Raw genomic sequence first — 20,008 nt, forward strand, 5'->3', positions numbered from 1 at the left:
GAAGGTAGAGGGTATAAGGATGGTATTGAAAGCTGTTGAGAAACTGAGGGTGGGAGGTAAAGGGGTAAGAGAGAGTATTTGAAGGGATTGAACAGACCAAAGTAAAGCGCACCCACAGTGGGCCTACATTGAGACACTTCTCTGAATGTCAACTCAAACATTAATAATGAAAACCAGGACTGCAAAATAGGCACAGTGTGTGCAGGCAGGGGAAGGGGAAGTACTAATGGGAGAGGGGAGGATGAAGGAAGGAGAAGGAGATTAAGGTGACAGTATATGGTTGATGGACTTCATATACCTATGAAACAGAACTAAAAAACCTCTTGCAATTGCTTTCAGTGGGGTGGGGAGGGGCCTAAGGGGGAGAGACGATGAGGATGCAATGCAAATGTACAATATAAGCCTAATCAGAATTGTCACTATGAATCCCCCTGTATAATGAATATACCCTCAAAAATTAAAAAATGAAAAAAGTAATAACTATTGATAATCACTTTAGAAATGTTTAAAAATTAAAAAGAAAAATCTGTACTCCTAGCGTTAACACTGTCACCGTGCACTTCCTTGCAGTATGTAGGGTTGCCTGATGCACACGGCACCTTCAAAGCCTGTTTAACCCCAGGGGTTCCAAGCGCAGGCTGGGGCCGCCCCACGACCGCGCCCTCCCCGCGGGGGAGTGCCGCTGTCAGCAGCGCCTGTTTATTCTCTGCCTGGTGGCACCAGCTGCTCCAGGGACACTCCTCCTTCCCTGTGTCAGCTCCACTCCCTAAACTTTGCAGTTTCCCACCGCAGATCACCTCTTCCGCAACTAGTTAGCTAGTTAGCTAGCCCGCCCACATTCCGCCCCAAAACAAAAAAATCCCCTTGCAGCGGAGTCACGCTGCGGGTGGGAGGGCGGAGGGCTCTCCCTGCGGAACCGGGAGGCAGGGTCCGCCCAGGCGCGCGCTCCCGCCCCCGCGCGGCCCCGGCTCCTCGGCCCCGCCCCCGCCGCGGACGCGCGCGCGCCCGCCCCCTCAGGCGGAGACGCGCCAATGAAAGCGCGCGGCCGGGAGCCCCGGGCGCCATTTTGGGCTGGTTGTCCGGGTCGAGGTGCACGGGAAGCTACGCGTTGGTTGCAGGTCGTCGAAGGAGGACTTCGGCGGCGGAGCAAAGACGCAGACTACGTGGGACGGAGGAGAACTCCCTGGGCAGCCAGAGCCGCAAAGGTGGAGCCGCGTTGGCGCCCGCCGCGGGACCAGCGTCTCGGATGCGGGCGGAGCGCGGGGGGCCGCGGCGGCGGGAGCGCGAAGCGGGGTCCCCGGGGGGCCTCATGTGAGAGCCGCGGGACCAGCCGCCGCCGTCCCCGGAGCCCGGGGTTGTGTGTGGGGGAAGCCGCCCCTGGCAGCAGGTAACGGCGGAGGGGCAGTGCCGGAGGGCCGGCCGGCCGGCCGTGGGCGGGCCGTGGGGCGCGGGCTCCGGGGGCGCGCGCGGGACGCGGGCGCGGCGGGGACCTGGGGCGCTGGCTGGGGGCGTTGCCCGCGGTGTCGGCGGTTCCAACATGTCAACAAGGCGTGGCGCGTGCGGCGTGCTGACCCCGGGCGGGGGCCGGTGACGGGCACGGCGGGCTCGCCCTCGGCGGGGCCGGCTCCGTGGGACCACGCCCGGCAGGTGGCTGGGGCCCTGAGAGGCACCAGCCGTCAAAACAGAGTGCGCAGGGGTCCGCGAAAGCCGGTCGGTGGAGGTGGCGCGGAGGAGGGGACAACTTGTCAACTTGCGCGAGCGGCCTCGCGTCTGCTGTGGGCTGGGCAGCGGTTCAGGTGGATGAAAATGGGGAAAAGAGGGAGGGAGAAGCATTTCCTACTCCCCGTGCAGGAAATGGGAGTTTTACTCTTGTATTTCAGCCAAAGGATGCATTTGACATTAGTCAAAGCGGGCGTAAAGGCGTCACGAATTGTCTGTAATGCTCAACAGGACTTTGAGAACTGAGTACAAACTGGGGTTTTAAGTTCCTGCGTGCCTAATGAATAAGCAAACCTAAGGCTTGGAGGCGCACCCAGCTAAGTGTCTCTCTGCTGTCCTTCAGCTGATGATCAGGTGATCCCCTTCAGAGTTGATGGGAATGCTAACTAGGTTCACTGATTCCCTCGCTGCTCGGCCAATCTGTAGTCTTTTCTCATTAGTCTGCTTTTTTGACACTTGGTAATATCACTGCAGTTGAATTATCTGGGCCCTTAAACTGCAACAAATTAAACTGTCAGAGCCCTAGAGGCCTGCCCTGGTGCTCTGGAAAATCTTTCTTTACTGTCCAGCTCGGTCCTCCACACGCCTATTCAAATATCAGAAGTATTTTCACTTTGACTGATAAAGTCCACTGATGTAAGTTATTTGTAAACTAATGGATGCTTTAAGTTTTTTTAACTTTATACAGCAGAGCTTCATGCGTAAATAGATTCAATAAAATACTTTTAGAAGTATTGGAAAGTTTTGCATGAATAAATGAAACCGCTTGGAAAAATTGGTATTTAAAATTTTGGGTGTTTGGTGGTACTGTAGTTTGAACTCAGAGCCTTGTGCTTGCTAGGCAAATGCTCTACCACTTGAGCCACAGCCCCAGCCTGACAATTAAGTTTTTTATTAGTTGTCCACTTGCTGATGTTATTTTCATGCACAAATGAGGATACTACAGATGACATTTTTATTAGTATTTGATTTTACATTTTTGGTTGCTTACTACAATTATGGCAATAATGTCATAATACCTACAATAATTTATGGACTTTTGTTCAGATATTCATAAACTAGTAGGTGCTTAAAATACACTAATCATCTATCTTTTTATATTTAAAGAGATACTGTATTTTAGTGTTCCATAGTTTAATAAATATTTGCCAACTTTCTCCCTTGAACTTGGAAAGATAATGAAATATACTTTATTGAAAACAAGATTAGGACCAGTATAAAGTATTACCCAAAATTACTGTGTGAATAAGGCTGCCCCCTTTTTTTTTGCTTATGTACCCATACACCTTAAAGAAAAATTAACTATTCTATTTTTAAGTCGAATAGTTGTGGTTTTAGAAATCTCCAGAAACAGCTGGTCAGCATCTTAAAATAAGGCATAGAAATTATGAGGGCTGCTGCATTCTCTTTTGAATCTTAAAATTATGAGAAGTTTTAGGTAATTGGAAATTATAAGCCCCAGGTTGCAAACTTTGTTCTTTGACCCAAATTGTACACGCTAAAATTAAAATAAGCCTTCACAATAAGTTAAAACAGAAAAATAGGTCATAATGGCAGTTTTTTTTCTCAATCTGCAGTAGGACATTAATGTTAGAAGAATTTTTATGTTAAAAGATGACACTGTAGATTATTCTGTATTTTCTATGAACACACTTAATGTATTCTTAAATTTACATGTTAAGTTTCATTTTTCCCTTCTGTCACCTCTGTCATTCTGTCTTCTTTCCTCTTCCCCCTTCTCAGTAGGGTGTACATCATTTACTTCACTTTATTCACATAGTTAAAAATAGGGGCAAAGAGAAACAGGCAGTTTTTGTACATACACTAAGACCTCCTGGACTGAGCATCATGGCATGAAGGCTTATGGCTTCTGCCACTGTTTTTACTCTCCAGCCCTCAATTCTCATTGGCACCTTTTGGTAGATATTAGTCAGAGAAAGTTTGCAGAGATAGACCTGGTTTACAGTCCTGTGTATGCATATCCTTCATCCCTCACAGGAATTAGAATTTCTCACATGCTGATTTGCCAGAGCTTTGTCCTTTTGAATTGCTGTGACTTGAAGTCTATGTTCAAACTACCTTGTAAGAACTTTCTAGAAACAAAAGTATTATAGGCCCTAAAGAGGAGTACCAGTGAGCAGTATGCAGTTAGAGTTCACTAATCCATTAACAGATCAAAACAAGACCTTTTATATCTAATTATATTGTAGCAAGTAGACATTAAAAGAAATGTGTAAAATGTAGAAAGATTTGTACCCACCCAGGGACACACACACACACACACACACACACAAAAGCATATTGGCAAAAAAACAAAAAACCACACCCTACCTGTAATCCCACCACCCATTGTTAGTTAATATATTCTCCTTCCAGTGTATTTCTCATACACAAGATTGGCTCCATCCACTTTGTTTTAAAATAAAAGTTTTGGGCTGGCGGAGTGGCTCAAGTGGTTAGAGAACCTGCCTAGAAAGCATTAAGCCCTGAGTTCAAACCCCAGCATGCCAAAACCAAAAAAAGTTTTAAAAATACCATTTTTCACCTTCTGGTTGGCAACCTGTTTTACTGTGTTGCATGCTTTAATGTCTTTAATTCAGGACTGCTTTTTCTAGATTAGAATCATTTCTCTCCTTTCAAAAGTTCTAACCTTTCATTTCTTACAAGAATCCTAGATCTTAGTATGCTCATTTTATGAACTGAGGGACAGGACAGTTTTGTAATTTGCTCAAAGCAACGTAGCCAGTGAGAAGTTGAGCCAGGATTCAGATACAGGGAGCTTGGTTCCAGAGCCAATAATACAGTTTTCCACGTAATGACTATTTTTCAAAGAAACACGTAATGAATGTAGTAAGAATACACAAGTAGTTGTCTTTCAGAAACACGATGGGGAAGACATAATAGAATAGCGATGTGTTGGAAGAAGAAACCCACGCCAGGCAAATAATGCATAGAAGGGTTGGGTTTACCTAACTTCCGGGTGCTGGTGATCAAATCCAGGACCTGGAGCACGTTGGGCAAGTGCTTTACCAATGGACTACAATCCCAGCTCAGGTTTCCTTTCATTAAGCAGAGGTTGAAAATGTCTGTCTGTAGCACATTCCACAGAGTATTCAGTATGGAAGATAGGTTGCCTACTTAATGTCTGTGCAAGGCCAAGTTCAAACCCCAGTATTGCCAAAAAAACAAAAACATCTCAATTATAGAAAAATAAATTTGGGGTTTATTTCTACTAATAAATTAAGTAGAATAAAAAAATGATTTGTTTTTCTAAATAGGATGAAACGAGGAGGAAGAGATAGTGACCATAGTTCATCTGAAGAAGGTACTACAGAGAAAGCAAAGAAACCGAGGACTACAAATGAGCATTCTCTGACTTGTGATTGGGGTAATCTCCTTCAGGACATTATTCTCCACGTATTTAAGTATTTACCACTTCTTGACCGGGCTCATGCTTCACAAGTTTGCCGTAGCTGGAATCAGGTATTTCACATGCCTGACTTGTGGAGGTGTTTTGAATTTGAACTGAATCAACCAGCTACATCTTATTTGAAAGCTACACATCCAGAGCTGATTAAACAGATTATTAAAAGACATTCAAACCATCTACAGTATGTCAGCTTCAAGGTAATACTTTAAATCCCTCTTTTAAAAAACAAAGCATTTTTAGTGGCATTTATATGAGCTGCTTATCTAAAATGGCATGGAAACTGTTTAAAGGTTTAGTTGAATATATCTTAGAGAGAAATGGAAAAGAGCTGTGCTGCTCTTTGCTGAAAGGGACGAGAAGGAAATAATGCAGTGATTCATTAAGTGAAATTGGGGTGGGAGGGAGTTGAGATACTTTAAGAAATCAGAGTCACATTGTGTTTTAGAAATGAATAATGAAATATGAGCATGTTTTACTGATTCCCTAAATACCATATTTTTGGATTTTTTTTTTTTTTTAAGCAAACAACTTAACAATCATTGTTGAAAAGTCACAGTGCTTCAGATGTGGTGTTAAGAATCTCAGCACTTAGAAGGCCAAGGCAGGAGGATTGAGAGTTTGAGGACAAGCTGAGCTACATAATGAGACCCTGTCTCAAAATAAAATAGACAAAAAAATCCCCAAAACAAAAGTGACAACATAAGAATGACTCATTTATCTATATGTATCAGTTAAATGGGCCGGTTAAACCTTGATGAAGCAGTGTTTCTTAACCTAAGCTTTATACCATATCCTCAATGCTCATCTTCCTTCCAAGAGTGCCATTTCCTGTAGGTGGAGATTGTATGCTTATTCTCTCACACGTATCCAAGAAGAAGAGACTTTGTAATGGGAATGATGGAATAGATTGTGGCCTTCTTCCTAGAAAAATGCACAAAAGCACTTAGGTCACTAGGGATAGAATTGCCAATTATATATATATTTAAAAAAAAATAAGGTGTCCATTGAAGCCAGCATCTCAAAAAAAAGATGCCTAGCTAAAATTGAGTTTCAGATAATTTATAGTTTTTAATATGGTTACACCCTTTGCAGTGTGTCAGATATAGTTAGTATTAAAAATTATTTGTTGTTGAAATTCAAATTGAATGTTTTATATGTTATCTGGCGACCTTAACTTGGGGCAAGGGTCGTGAAATGGTAGGAGAAATCAAACTCAGATCTCAGAACTCCTCATCCTTTTGCTTTCAGAAAAGAAAGCTGAATTGCCTTTCTGTTGGTTTTAGTCATCTTTTACTTGTCTAAGAATGTTCTAATAGCAAATGCTATAAAAAAAAGAATAGGATACACTTATCTGGCAGATATTAAAGATATTTCCATATACCATGTTGGGCTGGGTCAGTTACATTCCTTTACAACCACATGACACATTTCAGGTGTATCTAACTTGTATAACCCTAATAAAGCCATTTGTACTGTAAATTTAACATACTTATTAGGGGTATAATTTCTGATTTACATGTTAAAAAACAGGCACATCACAGTATTCTTTATGGGCTGTCCTGGTAATATTTAAGACTTGATGACTGTAAGCTAAGATGACTGTAAGACTTAAAGACTGTAAGTTCTCAGTGATTTTGATGCTGCTGGTCCAGGGATCACATCTTGAGAACCACTGGTGTAAAGAACCTAACCAAAAGAACAATATGAATAGCTATGAAATTATACAAATTAGTACATTTGCTTTATGCCAGCTCTTAACTATTCTGTTTCGAGATGCCTTTTAGCCCAGGAACAGCTAACTTTAAAAAACCTTTCCTTTAAAGGTTTGGGGGTTTTTTTTCTTTGTTTTGCTATATTACCCTTTCCTCGGGAAATGTCTAGTCAGAGGAATGTGTGAGAGCAGCTACCTTTTTTTTTTGGTATAAACTTTCATGCTTGATTATCTGGACACCCCTATTTTACTTTATATTCATCTTTTCCATTAAAAAATGTAACAAATTCCAGGTTATGGTTAATGTGAACATTCTGAGTAAAAAGTCAATTCCTGATGCCTTGAAATGTTTATCATTTACATTGTATTTACATGTATTAATTGTTCTACCAAATACATAGTTATTTTTCAAAGACTAAATTGGTTTATTCCCTTAATTTATGCAGTCAGTTTAGAATAAATCCTTCAACATTAAATATATATCTTACAACGAAAGCTGTTTTGACAGTTGCACTTACAGTTTCTCAGAAGGACTTAGAGTAAAGCTGAAGTTGTAGAGAAAAGTAGATTGAAAGAATAAATGTTCTTTCAGTAATATTGTGGACTATGTTTCTGTGTCTATACAGTAAAGATATACATAGAGAATTGTAAGTATGTACATAGGTAAAAGGTGTTTTCTTTTCTAAGGTGGACAGCAGCAAAGAATCAGCAGAAGCAGCTTGTGATATATTATCGCAACTTGTGAATTGCTCTTTAAAAACACTTGGACTTATTTCAACTGCTCGGCCAAGCTTTATGGATTTACCAAAGGTATCTTTTCGTTTGGTATTAATTAGCTGTTACTGAGAAATCCAGTGAAAGCCTAAACATCTCTTGTATTGAGAATGAGGGTATAAGAAAAGTACCATATGTAGTGGAAAACCAGTTACTATTTATGTTAATAGTACTTTTAAAATAAACTCTTCTGGTGACTGTCCTGTAAGGATTTATTTTTAAGCAAAGTTAGTATGGCTTGGATTAGCTTAAAGATTTTAAAGAATGCACAGGAGTTTTTTGTGGAGTTAATGTTTGTATGTATATTCTAACACAATCTAGTACATAATTGAATATAATCTCTCACAATTATTCTCTTAAAATAAAAAAGAAGGCTGCATTTGTAGAAAGGAAACTGATAAAGGCCCCTGAGTTATGTCAGCTAATATTTAGTAAATTAGTATCTATGTGTGTATGAGTCTGTGTGTGTGATCAGGATTATTGAACCCAGGGCTTTGCATGTACTAAGCTAGTGATCTCTACTGCCCAGCCCAGCCAGTAATAATTTGAAATTTTTTTCAGAGTAACCTCAAGCTAAAATATGGATACTTTAAAAAACACCTGGTAGTGGGGAGGGAGTTAAGAGGGGAGAGACAGTAGGGGCAATGTAAATAACGTACACTGTAAGTCTAATTGGAATTGTCACTTTGAATCCCCCCCCCTGTATAATGAATATATCCCAATAGAAAGTTTATTTAAGAAATAAAAACAAACTGAAAAAAGAAAAAAAACACACCTAGCAATTTAATTCACTAGAGTGATTCATGAAGGAATATTACTAAATTGTGTATTGTAATCCAGGTGGTTGTTTAAATTGAATGACAATACCAAATGTATCACCAGTTAATTTCAAAGTCTTTAATAGAGTTTTTAAAAGGTTTATTTTCAGATAAATGTTCCTTCTGAACTGAATGGACAAAAGAATCTGTTTTAACATTTTAAGATTCTAAGTACATGAGTTAAATTACTATGGTTCTCAGACTTACCTGTGCATAAGTTTTAGATTCCTATTCCTGTTTGAAATTTGGAGTGATTCCAGGTCTCCTTCCGTCAAATAGTCCAGATGATTTTGATTAAAATGGCTGAACAAGCTTGCTATAAAAAACTCTGAGGTACACAATATAGTATGACCACCTTCAAGCTTTATATGGGAAATTTTCTGAATTGATACCTGTCATAGCTTAAAAAAAAAATCTGTATATTCATATATATGCTGTACTGTGAAATGCATTCATAGGCATATTGAATATAATTTCCTTTTTTTTTCTTATTTGATGTTATTGTGTATACATGTAGTACTAAACTGTTGCTGTAACTAAGACTGCTTTCTGTTATTAGATGAACCTAAGATGTTTATACTGTTGTCTTTTTCCTTCTGGGGCTTTTATGGAAGAGATTGAAAGGGTACTTCTCTATCCTGTATATTCTGAGAGAATGGAAGAGAACATAGAAGAAGTGTATTTGACCACAGCTAAATTGGGGCAGTAGGGGATAAAGTCAGTGATGTAGTCATGAGAATATTAATGAGGAAATGTGAGTGTACAAGATAGAGTCAATTTTGATATGAAAATATTAGATATTAACACTTCAGTTATTTAATCAAAATTTCAGTAGTTAATCACTTATTTAGACACAGTAGGGGAAAAGTAGTAAATGAGGGAATGTGACAAGAAGGTACTATTTTCTTATACTTTCTTGTCTGTTTGCCTGCCTTCATTCTTTGTCTCTCCTGTAGAGAATTTCTAAAATTAGGTGGAGGATAAGTTTGGTTATGTAAAGACATGTACTGGAGTGTATACTAGCCTTTCTTTCTGTCCCTAAATTTTTTGTCCATTAGCTCTAGCTCTTTTAGTGTCATATACTTTTGAACATGCTTTAAGTCCTATTTCCCTACAGTGGTGCCTTTCAGTCAGAATATTTGTTCAGTAGATAACTTGCATATATATAATAAATTGAAGGAAGTTCATTGGAATATTTGTGGACTAAATATAATCAGTAGAAGACTTGAAAATATTTAATGTGTTTTTGTTGTTGGCCCTGGGACTTGAACTCAGGGCCTCATACTTGCTAGGCAGATGCTCTTACCACTTGAGCCACTCTGCCAGTTCTAATATGTTTTGAAGGAGTCTTAAATTTGGAATTTTATATAAGTATGATTTTTGTTGTTTTAAAATTTATTTTGAATGAACTTTCATGCTCCACATGAGTCATAGAGCTTTTAAGTTGATAAACTATAACTAATTTGTAATGATTGTGCCAGTAGTTACTGCTATTTAAATGGTCATTATTACATGGTGTAGTGGTACGAAACACTGGAGTAGGGTTTCCAGATATGCTGACATATCTGAGAGAGATTCTCATTCTGGGTCCCAAGATTCCTCTTTTTATTAGCCAGTGCTTGAAATTAATTTTTTTCTGTCAAATAAAAAGACTCTCAAAGATGGCATTTTGTCAACCCTTTTACCTGTTTCCAGTAACAGTGCAGGGGTGCTATTCTTTAACAATTTGGAGTTGATCATTAGGATTCAGATGAACCATACAGATACGAATCCCTTGAAACAATGTGTTAATGTTTTTGCTTTTCAGTCTCACTTTATCTCTGCACTGACAGTTGTGTTTGTAAACTCCAAATCCTTGTCCTCGCTGAAGATAGATGATACCCCAGTAGATGATCCATCCCTCAAAGTACTAGTGGCCAACAACAGTGATACACTCAAGCTGCTAAAAATGAGCAGCTGTCCTCATGTCTCCCCAGCAGGTATGTCATGTCTTTTGCCAGGTACATTTTAGTAATTGATTTGTTCATCAAGTAAAGAAAAAAATGTGTTTGGTAGTTTTAATAGTTCTGTTAACCCATTTGTACTTGGGTTAGTTAGGACCATTTCTTTTGCTTAAAAATACTTTTAATGTCATAGTACAGTAGTATAAGATCTGTAGTGTTACTAGCCTAGACACTGACTTTCAACTTATTTCCTAATCATCTTATTTGGCAAATTATGTATCTCTAGAAAGTGAATAAATTAAGAGGAAAGAAGAATATGAGGTTTGCCTGACATTTTGCCTCTTGAAGTAAAGGATTTTCTCTTAACTATTTGATCTAACAAGGTGGGTTTTGAGTCTGAGCAGCCTCACGAAGTAGAGGCTAAGTAGAAAACCTAAGCATTTCCCTTAGGTTTTATAAGATAATGCTTTTTCCTAAGTTGAATTTGGGGAATAGCTTTATAAGAGCTCTTTCCAACTTCCCTTTCATAGAATTTTTTAAGCATTTTTACATTATTCAGTTTGAGATTATTTAAATTCCAGGTGGTTTGTATTGAAAGTTAAATGTAAACATGATTTTCATACTGTCTTCTGCTGCTTCCTTCCTGTCCTCCCACTGTTGAGATCCCTCCCAATCTTAACTATGTTGTTTGGCAGGCTTTTAAAACCTGGTGTTTCGCCAAAGAAATGGTTCCTTCTTGGATAGAGATTACTTCCTTATTCTCCCAAATCTCCCACAAGGGAAGTGTTGATGATGGAAATGGCTAGGTCTACTGTTGTATTTTCCTGGTTGTCTTTGCCACCTCTACTTTATCATTGAGAGTATTGGCTTTGGCAGCTACTTCCTGTAACCTTGATCACATTTTTGTATGGGTCTGCTATGAGAATAAAGTCCATACATCATAGTCACAGTGTACGAGGTCCTTTGTATTTTGACCTCCACCTATCTGTTTAGCCTTATTTGCTGCTTACTCACATGAACCTTTTACTTGAACTCTATGGAACTGTAGTTCTGTTTTTACTTTGTGTGTATAGCCTCTGATATACTTTAAAAACTTCTTAAAATTTTTCATCTGGTTGACCCAAAATGTAGTTCAAATGTTATGTATCATAACTCCCTTCTTTGTCACTGATTTGGATCCCACCTGTCTGTTTCCATAGCACTCTGAATATAATAGACCTTTACCACACTATATGAGAGCTATAGCTTTTGGTCTCTGATTTCTCAGAGAAACTGTAAATTCATAATTTTCTGTCCTGGTATATCCCATTTTATTTTTATTAAATATGTGTATCAATTCTGAGAGTATTGTATAAATTGGCTTGGTCCCACCTAATGGCTTTTGGACTTGTTCAGTAAGAAAGGAAAGATGACTTATAATACTTTTAAATTAAAATGTATGACCTCAGATGATTATAATTTATTATTTTAACATATTTGCATATGTTTTATACTTCACATATTTAGTGAGTTTGTTTCTCTAAGTTGAAATTACTGGCTGCTTTCTATTCTACATTGCAATGAACATTTTTATCAGACTTTTCCATTTTCATATAGTTGTTATCTGTAACTGGACCTATCATACATGTGATTTTCCTGTTTCACCTCTGTTCCTACTGTTTCTGCTGCTAGTCTTATCTGTTACTCCTTAAATTTTGGTGTTTCATGGTATTCTGTCTGTACTGGCTACTTTTTGGTTGTGCTCTGTAAACTAGGTGATGTTGTCATTTTGTGTGGCTTCAGTTATTTTCCATATACTAATACCTTCTATTTGCATTGTCTCTGGAGGTCTAGAATTATGTGTGAAACTGCTGGTAGCCTAGTGCTCTAGCAAGTTTCAGTGGTACAGTCTAAAGAACTTCTCTTCTCCTTACCAGATCTCTTGCTCTTACCTTTTTGCTACTTTGTCAGAAAATGGCACCATCCCTGTAGTTGTCAGGATCTCACAGACATCCTTGATCTCCGTATATCCCTTCAGTCACTGAAGTCTGGCAACTCTTATCACAAACTATGCCTTAACTCTCTACCTTTCTCCATCTTCATTGTAATCTTTGCACAGTACCCTCTTATCTATTTTCCTGCTACCATGCTATAGCTATGCTTTATATAAAATCTGAACTATTTATCCAGGTTTTAGGTCTGGTGTGATTTGGCCCTTACCTATCTACTTGGCTTTATCCTTTGATACTCTCTTATATGCTGTGTTTTGTGCTTTTTCAGTTTTTGGAATGCTTCCCCCCCCATGTCTGTGTGTTCAGATATGAAACACTGTTTCCTTCTCCATTCTCCTTTGTAGTACCTTCATCCTAATTGTTTAGGTCTCACTGTATTTGCATGGAAAATTGTTTCTGATTCTCATATGAGCTCCCAGAGTACATCTTTGTGTAATTCTTTGCTGCCTCCTTTATACTATAGAAGGGTGACATGTTCCTTTTGTGGCTTTACTGTGCCGGCACCTGTGCTTAAGATATAAGACTCATTAATTATGGGGCAAACTAATGAACATTTAGTTACTTAGAATTCTACTTTTTTTTTGATACACCAACATTTGCATTATAGTTCTTTTAAGGTTGGACACTCGTTTATTTTTTCTTTTTTTCTGTGATTTTAAAAATAATTATTTTTGGCACCTAAAAAATTAGCTAGCATTTGTTGTCCTCAATGCAGAGAAACTAAAGCAGATACCTTAAAAGCACCTGAGGCCAACAGGAGAAGGGGACCAGGAACTAGAGAAAAGGTTAGACCAAAAAGAATTAACCTAGAAGGTAACACACATGCACAGGAAGTCAATGTGAGTCAACTCCCTGTATAGCTATCCTTATCTCAACCAGCAAAAGCCCTTGTTCCTTCCTATTATTGCTTATACTCTCTCTTCAACAAAATTAGAGATAAGGGCAAAATAGTTTCTGCCGGGTATTGAGGGGGGGGAGCGGGAGGGGGTGGAGTGGGTGGTAAGGGAGGGGGTGGGGGCAGGGGGGGGAAATGACCCAAGTATTGTATGCACATATGAATAATAAAAAAATAAAAATAAAAATAAATTAATCATTTTTGGCACATGCATATATAACTTTGCTTCTGTGAGTTTCTTTCTTATCGAAAATTCTTAATGAAAGTCCAAAAGGTTCGAATCTTTAGTTTTTCCCCAAATAAATTGCATAAATTTGTGCCAGCAATAATATGCCATCCTCATAATTGCTTTATTGAAAATAATTTATATACCATACAATTTTCATTTAAAGTCTATAATTTTTTGGCTTTTAGTACATTGACTGAATAGTGTATCCCTTATCATCTCTGAATTTTAGAGCATTTTCTTTATTCCAACAGAAACCACATAACACCATAGCTGTCACTCCCTAAAGCCTCCATCTCAAGCAATCCCAGGAAATCACTACTTCATTTTCTGTAGATTGGCCTATTCTGGATATTTCATGTAAATGGAATCATACTATATGTGGTCCTTTGTTTCTGGCATCTTTCATTTAGTCTATTCTCAAGGTTTACCTATGTTGTATCATGAACTGGAACTTCATCTTTTTTTATTGCTGAGTGATGTTCCATTGTTTGGCTATATCACATTTATCTGTTGATCACCTGGTGGATTGGGGTTTTTTTTTTTTCATCCTTTGACTCTAGTGTTCAGTGCTTCTATGAACCTTCATTTACTAGTTCTTGTGTGGACATACTGTTTAATTTCTCTTGGGTATGTAGCTAATAATGGAACTGGATATAATTCTTTAGCCGTTCGAGGAGCTATCTGATTGTTTTCCAAAGCAGCTGCACCATTTTACATTTCTTTTCCACATCCTTACTAATACTTGTTTTTTATTTTTTAAATTATAGCCAGCCTAGTGGGTGTTAAGTAGTATTTTGAGGTTTTGATTTTTCATTTTCTTTTTGGCGGTACTGGAGTTTGAACTCAGGGCCTCACACTTGCTAGGCAGGTGCTCTGCCACTTGAACCACACTCTGATTCTCATTTTCTTGATGACTGTTGATACATGCTTAATTGGCCAATTATGTATCTTTGGAGAAATGTCCATTCAGATCCTTTGCCTATTTTTTTAATTGAATTGTCCTTTTATTATTCAGTTGAAATAGTTCACCAGACTTATCTTTGTGTCTATGTTAAGTATTTTATCCTTATCTTGGTTTTTTGCTTGTTTGTTTTTTCTGAGCTGCTGGGGCTTGACCCCATGGTCTGACACATGCTAGACATGAGGCCTCTACACTGAGCAACACCTCTAGCCTTAATGTTACTTACTTCAATACCTGTAACTACTTAACTGGTTTTCTGTTGCTTTGTAGCTGATAACTATACACATAGCAGCTTATACCAACGCCTTTTTATTAATTCCACAGTTCTGCAGAGCAGAACTATAGGCAACTGACTTATGCTCAAGGTTTAAAAGGCCAAAAGGAGTGTCTGGCAGGTGGGGCTTTTATCTTGAGGCTTTAAATTGTTGACTAAATTCTTTGAGGTTGTAGGACTCACATCTCATTTCCTTACTGACTGTCCTCAAGAGGCTGCTTAGATCTTTGTCTCTGCTCTTAGGGACTGCTTGCATATTTTAAAGCCAGTAATATAACGTCAGATCGCCTTTGAGCTTTGAATCTCTGTCTTTTCTGCAAATAGCTGGAGAAAACTGCTTTTAAAAAGAGCTCATGTGATTAGATTAGGACTACCTAGATAATTTCTTTATAAGGCCTGCTGTGTCATAAGCATAATGTAATTATGGACATGATAATCTGGAAGGGGGGCATAGTTAGAATTATGCCTGTGATAAGTGCTTTACTAGTTACTGAGTGATATTTCAGAGTGTCTCTTACTTGCATCTTTGCAATTTTCTGTTTGTTTTCTCTTTATAGCAAGCCCTTGTTTTTGATCAGTGTTTGAAATTGAACCCAGGGTCTTGGGCATACTAGGCAAACACTCTTATCACTGAGCTACATCCCTGGTCTTTGTATCAGGCCTTTTGATATTACAAAGAACAGAAATGTTCTCAGGTTATCTCTGGATGGTAAGGATATATTTCAAAGCACACACCCCTGTGGAAAACAAATTTGCAGTGGCTCAATGGTTAGGCACAGAGGTCCCTTGTTCCCTCTTCTGGTGACTCTCATTCTGGTGATTGCTTATTTTTTCTCTGATTATATTGCCTATCTTCTCCTTCCACTGCTATAAAGCTTAGGTTTATTGATGGCCTCTGTCTTGTCACTTTTTAAGCAATGCTTGAACTTAAAAGACTCACACACCCTGTGTTCATAATCCAGCTTTGCTTAGCTAGCTGCCTCAACTTCAAAAGCTAGTTTTCCAGATTTTATTTGAGTATTTGTAGGATAACATATTTAGTACCTGGCATATCATACTTGTGAAATAAATAGTATATGGGAAATATGTATGTTTTATTTTTCTATCCCCCTGTATTTAAACATAAGACATAGATTGGGTTATTAGGTAGTATAGAATGCCACTTTAAGGTGAAATTCATATATTAAGCTATTTTGGAGATCAAATATTGACCTTAAGTAAAGTCATGTATTGCTGAGGTAATAGTTTGGGACAAAGCATGGTGCCCTAAGTCTGGATCTTTTTAAGGGACTACTTTGTGGGTGTGTTAAGAGCTCAGAATTCATAGTTTATATTTTCATTAATGTGAATTGGGTGGTTTTCCTTGATTCATTTATCTAGTGCTATTTTCATATTTTTTCTTAGATTTGTTAAGTTTATTATATATTACTAGCAATTAAGCTGATCATTTGAACTTTTTTACTTTGTAGATGTTTAATTAATAGAGCATAGTTTTATGTGATATATGGTTTACATATGGTCTCTGTTGTAGTAAGCATTTTAATTTTTCTTAAACTGTGAATTTAGTGTTAGCAATGCAATTTTTAAAACAAAAGCTGGGCATGGTGGTACATACATGCCTGTGATCCCAGCACTTGAGATGTAGAGGCCAGAAGATTGTGAGTTTGAGGCCCGCCTAGGATACATGGTAAAACCGTGCCTCCTCAACAAACAAAAATATGGCACGCACATACATGCATTACTAGGATAAGTCTTATTTAGTCATGGCGTGTTTTTTTTAAATAACAGTTTTTAATAAATGGTTTTTCTGAGTTGATAAATGAGCATCATTAGGATTTACAATTGGTTTCATTTTCTTGTAGACAAAATTAGTAATAGGTTTTAAATGTTTATGACTCGTCTTCTGCCAGTTGAACATTACAACTAAATTTTATAGTTATGTGGGAAAGGAAATACGGCGAAGTTGTGGGACATGGACTTGATTAAATTTTGAACAGGTGAATTTGCGAAGTAATTAGATTTTGTTTTTTTTCAAAGGTATCCTTTGTGTGGCTGATCAATGTCACGGCTTACGAGAACTGGCCCTGAACTATCACTTATTAAGTGATGAGTTGCTACTTGCTCTGTCTTCTGAAAAACACGTGCGATTAGAACATTTGCGCATTGATGTAGTCAGCGAGAATCCTGGACAGACGCACTTCCATAGTATTCAGAAGAGCAGCTGGGATGCTTTCATCAAACATTCACCCAAAGTGAACTTAGTGATGTATTTTTTTTTGTATGAAGAGGAATTTGACCCATTCTTCCGTTACGAAATACCTGCCACTCATCTTTACTTCGGGAGATCAGTAAGCAAAGATGTACTTGGCCGAGTGGGAATGACATGCCCTAGACTAGTTGAACTAGTAGTGTGTGCTAATGGATTACGGCCCCTTGATGAAGAGTTAATTCGCATTGCAGAACGTTGCAAAAACTTGTCAGCTATTGGACTCGGGGAATGTGAAGTCTCATGTAGTGCCTTTGTTGAGTTTGTGAAGATGTGTGGTGGGCGCCTATCTCAGTTATCCATTATGGAAGAAGTACTAATTCCTGACCAAAAGTATAGCTTGGAGCAGATTCACTGGGAGGTGTCCAAGCATCTTGGTAGGGTATGGTTTCCAGATATGATGCCCACTTGGTAAGGACAGCATGGTGTAGGGCATGATGAATAGCACCTTAACTTCAAGCAAATGTATTACAATAAAAGTTTATTTGCTGTAGTTGATATAAGAATACTATTTTGTAGCACAGAAATTTGCTATCTTCAGTAAGTTATATAAGGATATTTGTTGGAAGACCTAACGAATCAGTTTTGGTCGGGAAACTCCATTTGTTTCTTTAGCCTAATCAAATCTCCAAAAATTAAAAGAAAAAATGGTTTTTGATATTTTGAAGTAATAACCAGTTATAAAGATTAAACAGTTCATAGTCTGAAGGAAACAAAACCTATGTATTATAATATTCAGGAAGTACTAATAGGTTTTCTGAAATGTTCTCTATGCATTTTTTTAAAAAATGTAAACTTGACATTTTAGAGTCTTCAGTTATAAATACACCTGTTATAAGGTGTTTAATATAGCTCAGGAAAGTGAGCACTTTGTGAGAAAAATGTAGGATATATTGTATCTATTGAAAAAAGATTGGTTGAATGTTTTCAAATGTTAGGAAGCTAATTAAAAAAAATAAAGATACATAAGTAATTGGAACACTTAAAAAACTGATGTCACACAGTGGTTTTTATAGAAGGATGATACACAGAGCCAAGATCAAATTAAAAGAAAATGGAATACAAGGGAGGCAGTATTTAGCTTTGTATAAACTTTTAGGTTTCCCCTGTAATCTGCTTAACCATGTAAGTTCTTTTCTGTGATATGTTACTATGTGGCGCTTGAGGCATCATATGTAAAGTAAGGAATGCTTTACCAGTTCTCTTTCGTTTTATCTTTGTTTAAACTAGTTTTTAGGTATTACACAACAATTGAAATGAAAATCTTATCTACTTAAAAAAGGCAAGTTGAAATAAAGGTAGAACTTTAAAATTTTGTTTATAAATTGATTAATGAAAGAATATTAGTCTCTAGTGAATTTTAGTGATGGCTCATTTTTTCTACTTGGAATTACATAGTTATGTAAGTAGAATTTTAAAAATATTTTAAAAACAGCATTATTGTATAGTACAGCATAAACAGTCAATTTAAAAGAGGATATATTGAAGTTCATAATCATATTTGAGTATTGCTCGGTGAACTGGAAAATTTTAATAGAAAAATATCTGCAGTTTTGTGATTGTTAATTTGGTTAAAACTGATATTTTATATTAAGTTAGGTAGCATTTTTATATTACTTTCATATGAATAAAAATAAATCCATGCATTCATTGTGTAGAGACTGTACAAACTACTAAGTTTTGGGCTATATTTAGTGTTTTGGGGTTTTTTTTAGACATTATATAAAATTTGATTCTGGGCACTTAGTGCTAGTAGATAATACTTTCCTAAGGGAAATTAGAAGTGACTTACTCCCAGTGGAATATGCCTGAAATGGCTCTTAAGTAGTGTGACTTTTAGAAAGTATCTTGGTAGTTGTGGAAGCTAAAGTCTTAAAACAGATGACCCTCCTAAAAATAAAAAGTGGTTTTCTACGTTATTTGGGCTTTTCAAAATTGATGTTCTACCTTGCAGCTGCATATGAATGCGAAAAAAGCTGTAAAAGCAGTTATTGTAATAGTTACCCTCTTTATAAATAGTAAAAAGCCTTGATTATATAAGAAATACTTGTCCTAGTGGATGAAGTTTTTTTCTTTTTTTGAACAACTTTGGAAATGGATTTGACAGTACATAATCAGTTCTACTAACCAAAGCTTTATTTGAAAATTTATTTTGTACAAATTGAATTATATAATGCTTGAAATACTTTAAGTCACTTTATAAGCAAAATGCATAGCACTTGTTTATACTGTAAAGTATATGTAAAATGCTTTTATTAATTTGAGAATAAACATAGTTACTAATGTTGTTGTATTGTACTTTTTAAAAACTACCTAAACATATGTATGTATTTAACTTTAAAACTAGTTAAACGTACACTGGGTGCTGGTGGCTCATGCCTAGCTAGTAGGATTCTAGCTACTTGGGAGATAGATCAGGAGGATCACGGTTTGAGGCCAGCCTGGGTAAATAGTTTACAATACTCAATCTCCAAAATATCCAGAGCAAAATGGACTGGAGGCGTGGCTCAAGCTGTAGAGTACCTGCTGTGCAATTGTGAGTTCATACCCCAATCCCACCAAAACAAGCAACAAAAAAACCAAATTTATGATTGTAGTTTTTGATAGATATGTTTAAATGCTATGGTAGGCTGCTTTTTTGAAGATATAAGATTAAGCACATGGGATCTGTTAAAATAAGCTCTGATGCCTATGAAATTTACCAGGAAATTCATATTTTTATACAGAAAATGGTTAAATTAAAAATAAGGAATAGGTTTTTTCTGCATTCAGAATAAAGACATAAAACACTTCAGAAATAAAATTCTCTGTTTTGGTTTTTTTTTTTGGCAGTACTGGGGCTTGAAATCAGGGCTTTACACTTACTAGGCAAGTATTCTTGCCACTTGAAGAGTCCCTGTCTCCAGCTATTTTTTTTTTTTCTTTTTTGCTTTAATCCTGACTCTGTGGGACCATAGGCATGCCTAGTTTATCGAGAGAGGTCTCTAACTGGTTTGT

General features: G+C 37.4%; 1 protein-coding gene across 4 annotated transcripts; it reads left to right on the forward strand.

The window, feature by feature from the left end:
* Window positions 1-1,039: 1,039 nt before the first annotated feature.
* On the forward strand, window positions 1,040-19,294 carry Fbxl3 (F-box and leucine rich repeat protein 3). 4 transcript variants are annotated; one of them, XM_020177802.2, is made up of 5 exons: window positions 1,040-1,205; window positions 4,998-5,346; window positions 7,548-7,670; window positions 10,260-10,431; window positions 16,783-19,294. In XM_020177802.2, the coding sequence occupies exons 2-5, from the start codon at window positions 4,999-5,001 to the stop codon at window positions 17,424-17,426; spliced, it is 1,287 nt and encodes a 428-aa protein (XP_020033391.1). In that variant the 5' UTR covers window positions 1,040-1,205; window position 4,998; the 3' UTR covers window positions 17,427-19,294. The 4 variants fall into 4 exon arrangements, with proteins under 4 accessions (XP_020033391.1, XP_020033403.1, XP_020033396.1 ...); XM_020177814.2 differs by lacking the exon at window positions 1,040-1,205 and adding an exon at window positions 1,231-1,387; XM_020177807.2 differs by lacking the exon at window positions 1,040-1,205 and adding an exon at window positions 1,649-1,796.
* The last annotated feature ends 714 nt before the right edge of the window (window positions 19,295-20,008 follow it).

This window comes from Castor canadensis, chromosome 10, assembly GCF_047511655.1.
Source record: "Castor canadensis chromosome 10, mCasCan1.hap1v2, whole genome shotgun sequence".
Classification (NCBI taxonomy): domain Eukaryota; kingdom Metazoa; phylum Chordata; class Mammalia; order Rodentia; family Castoridae; genus Castor; species Castor canadensis.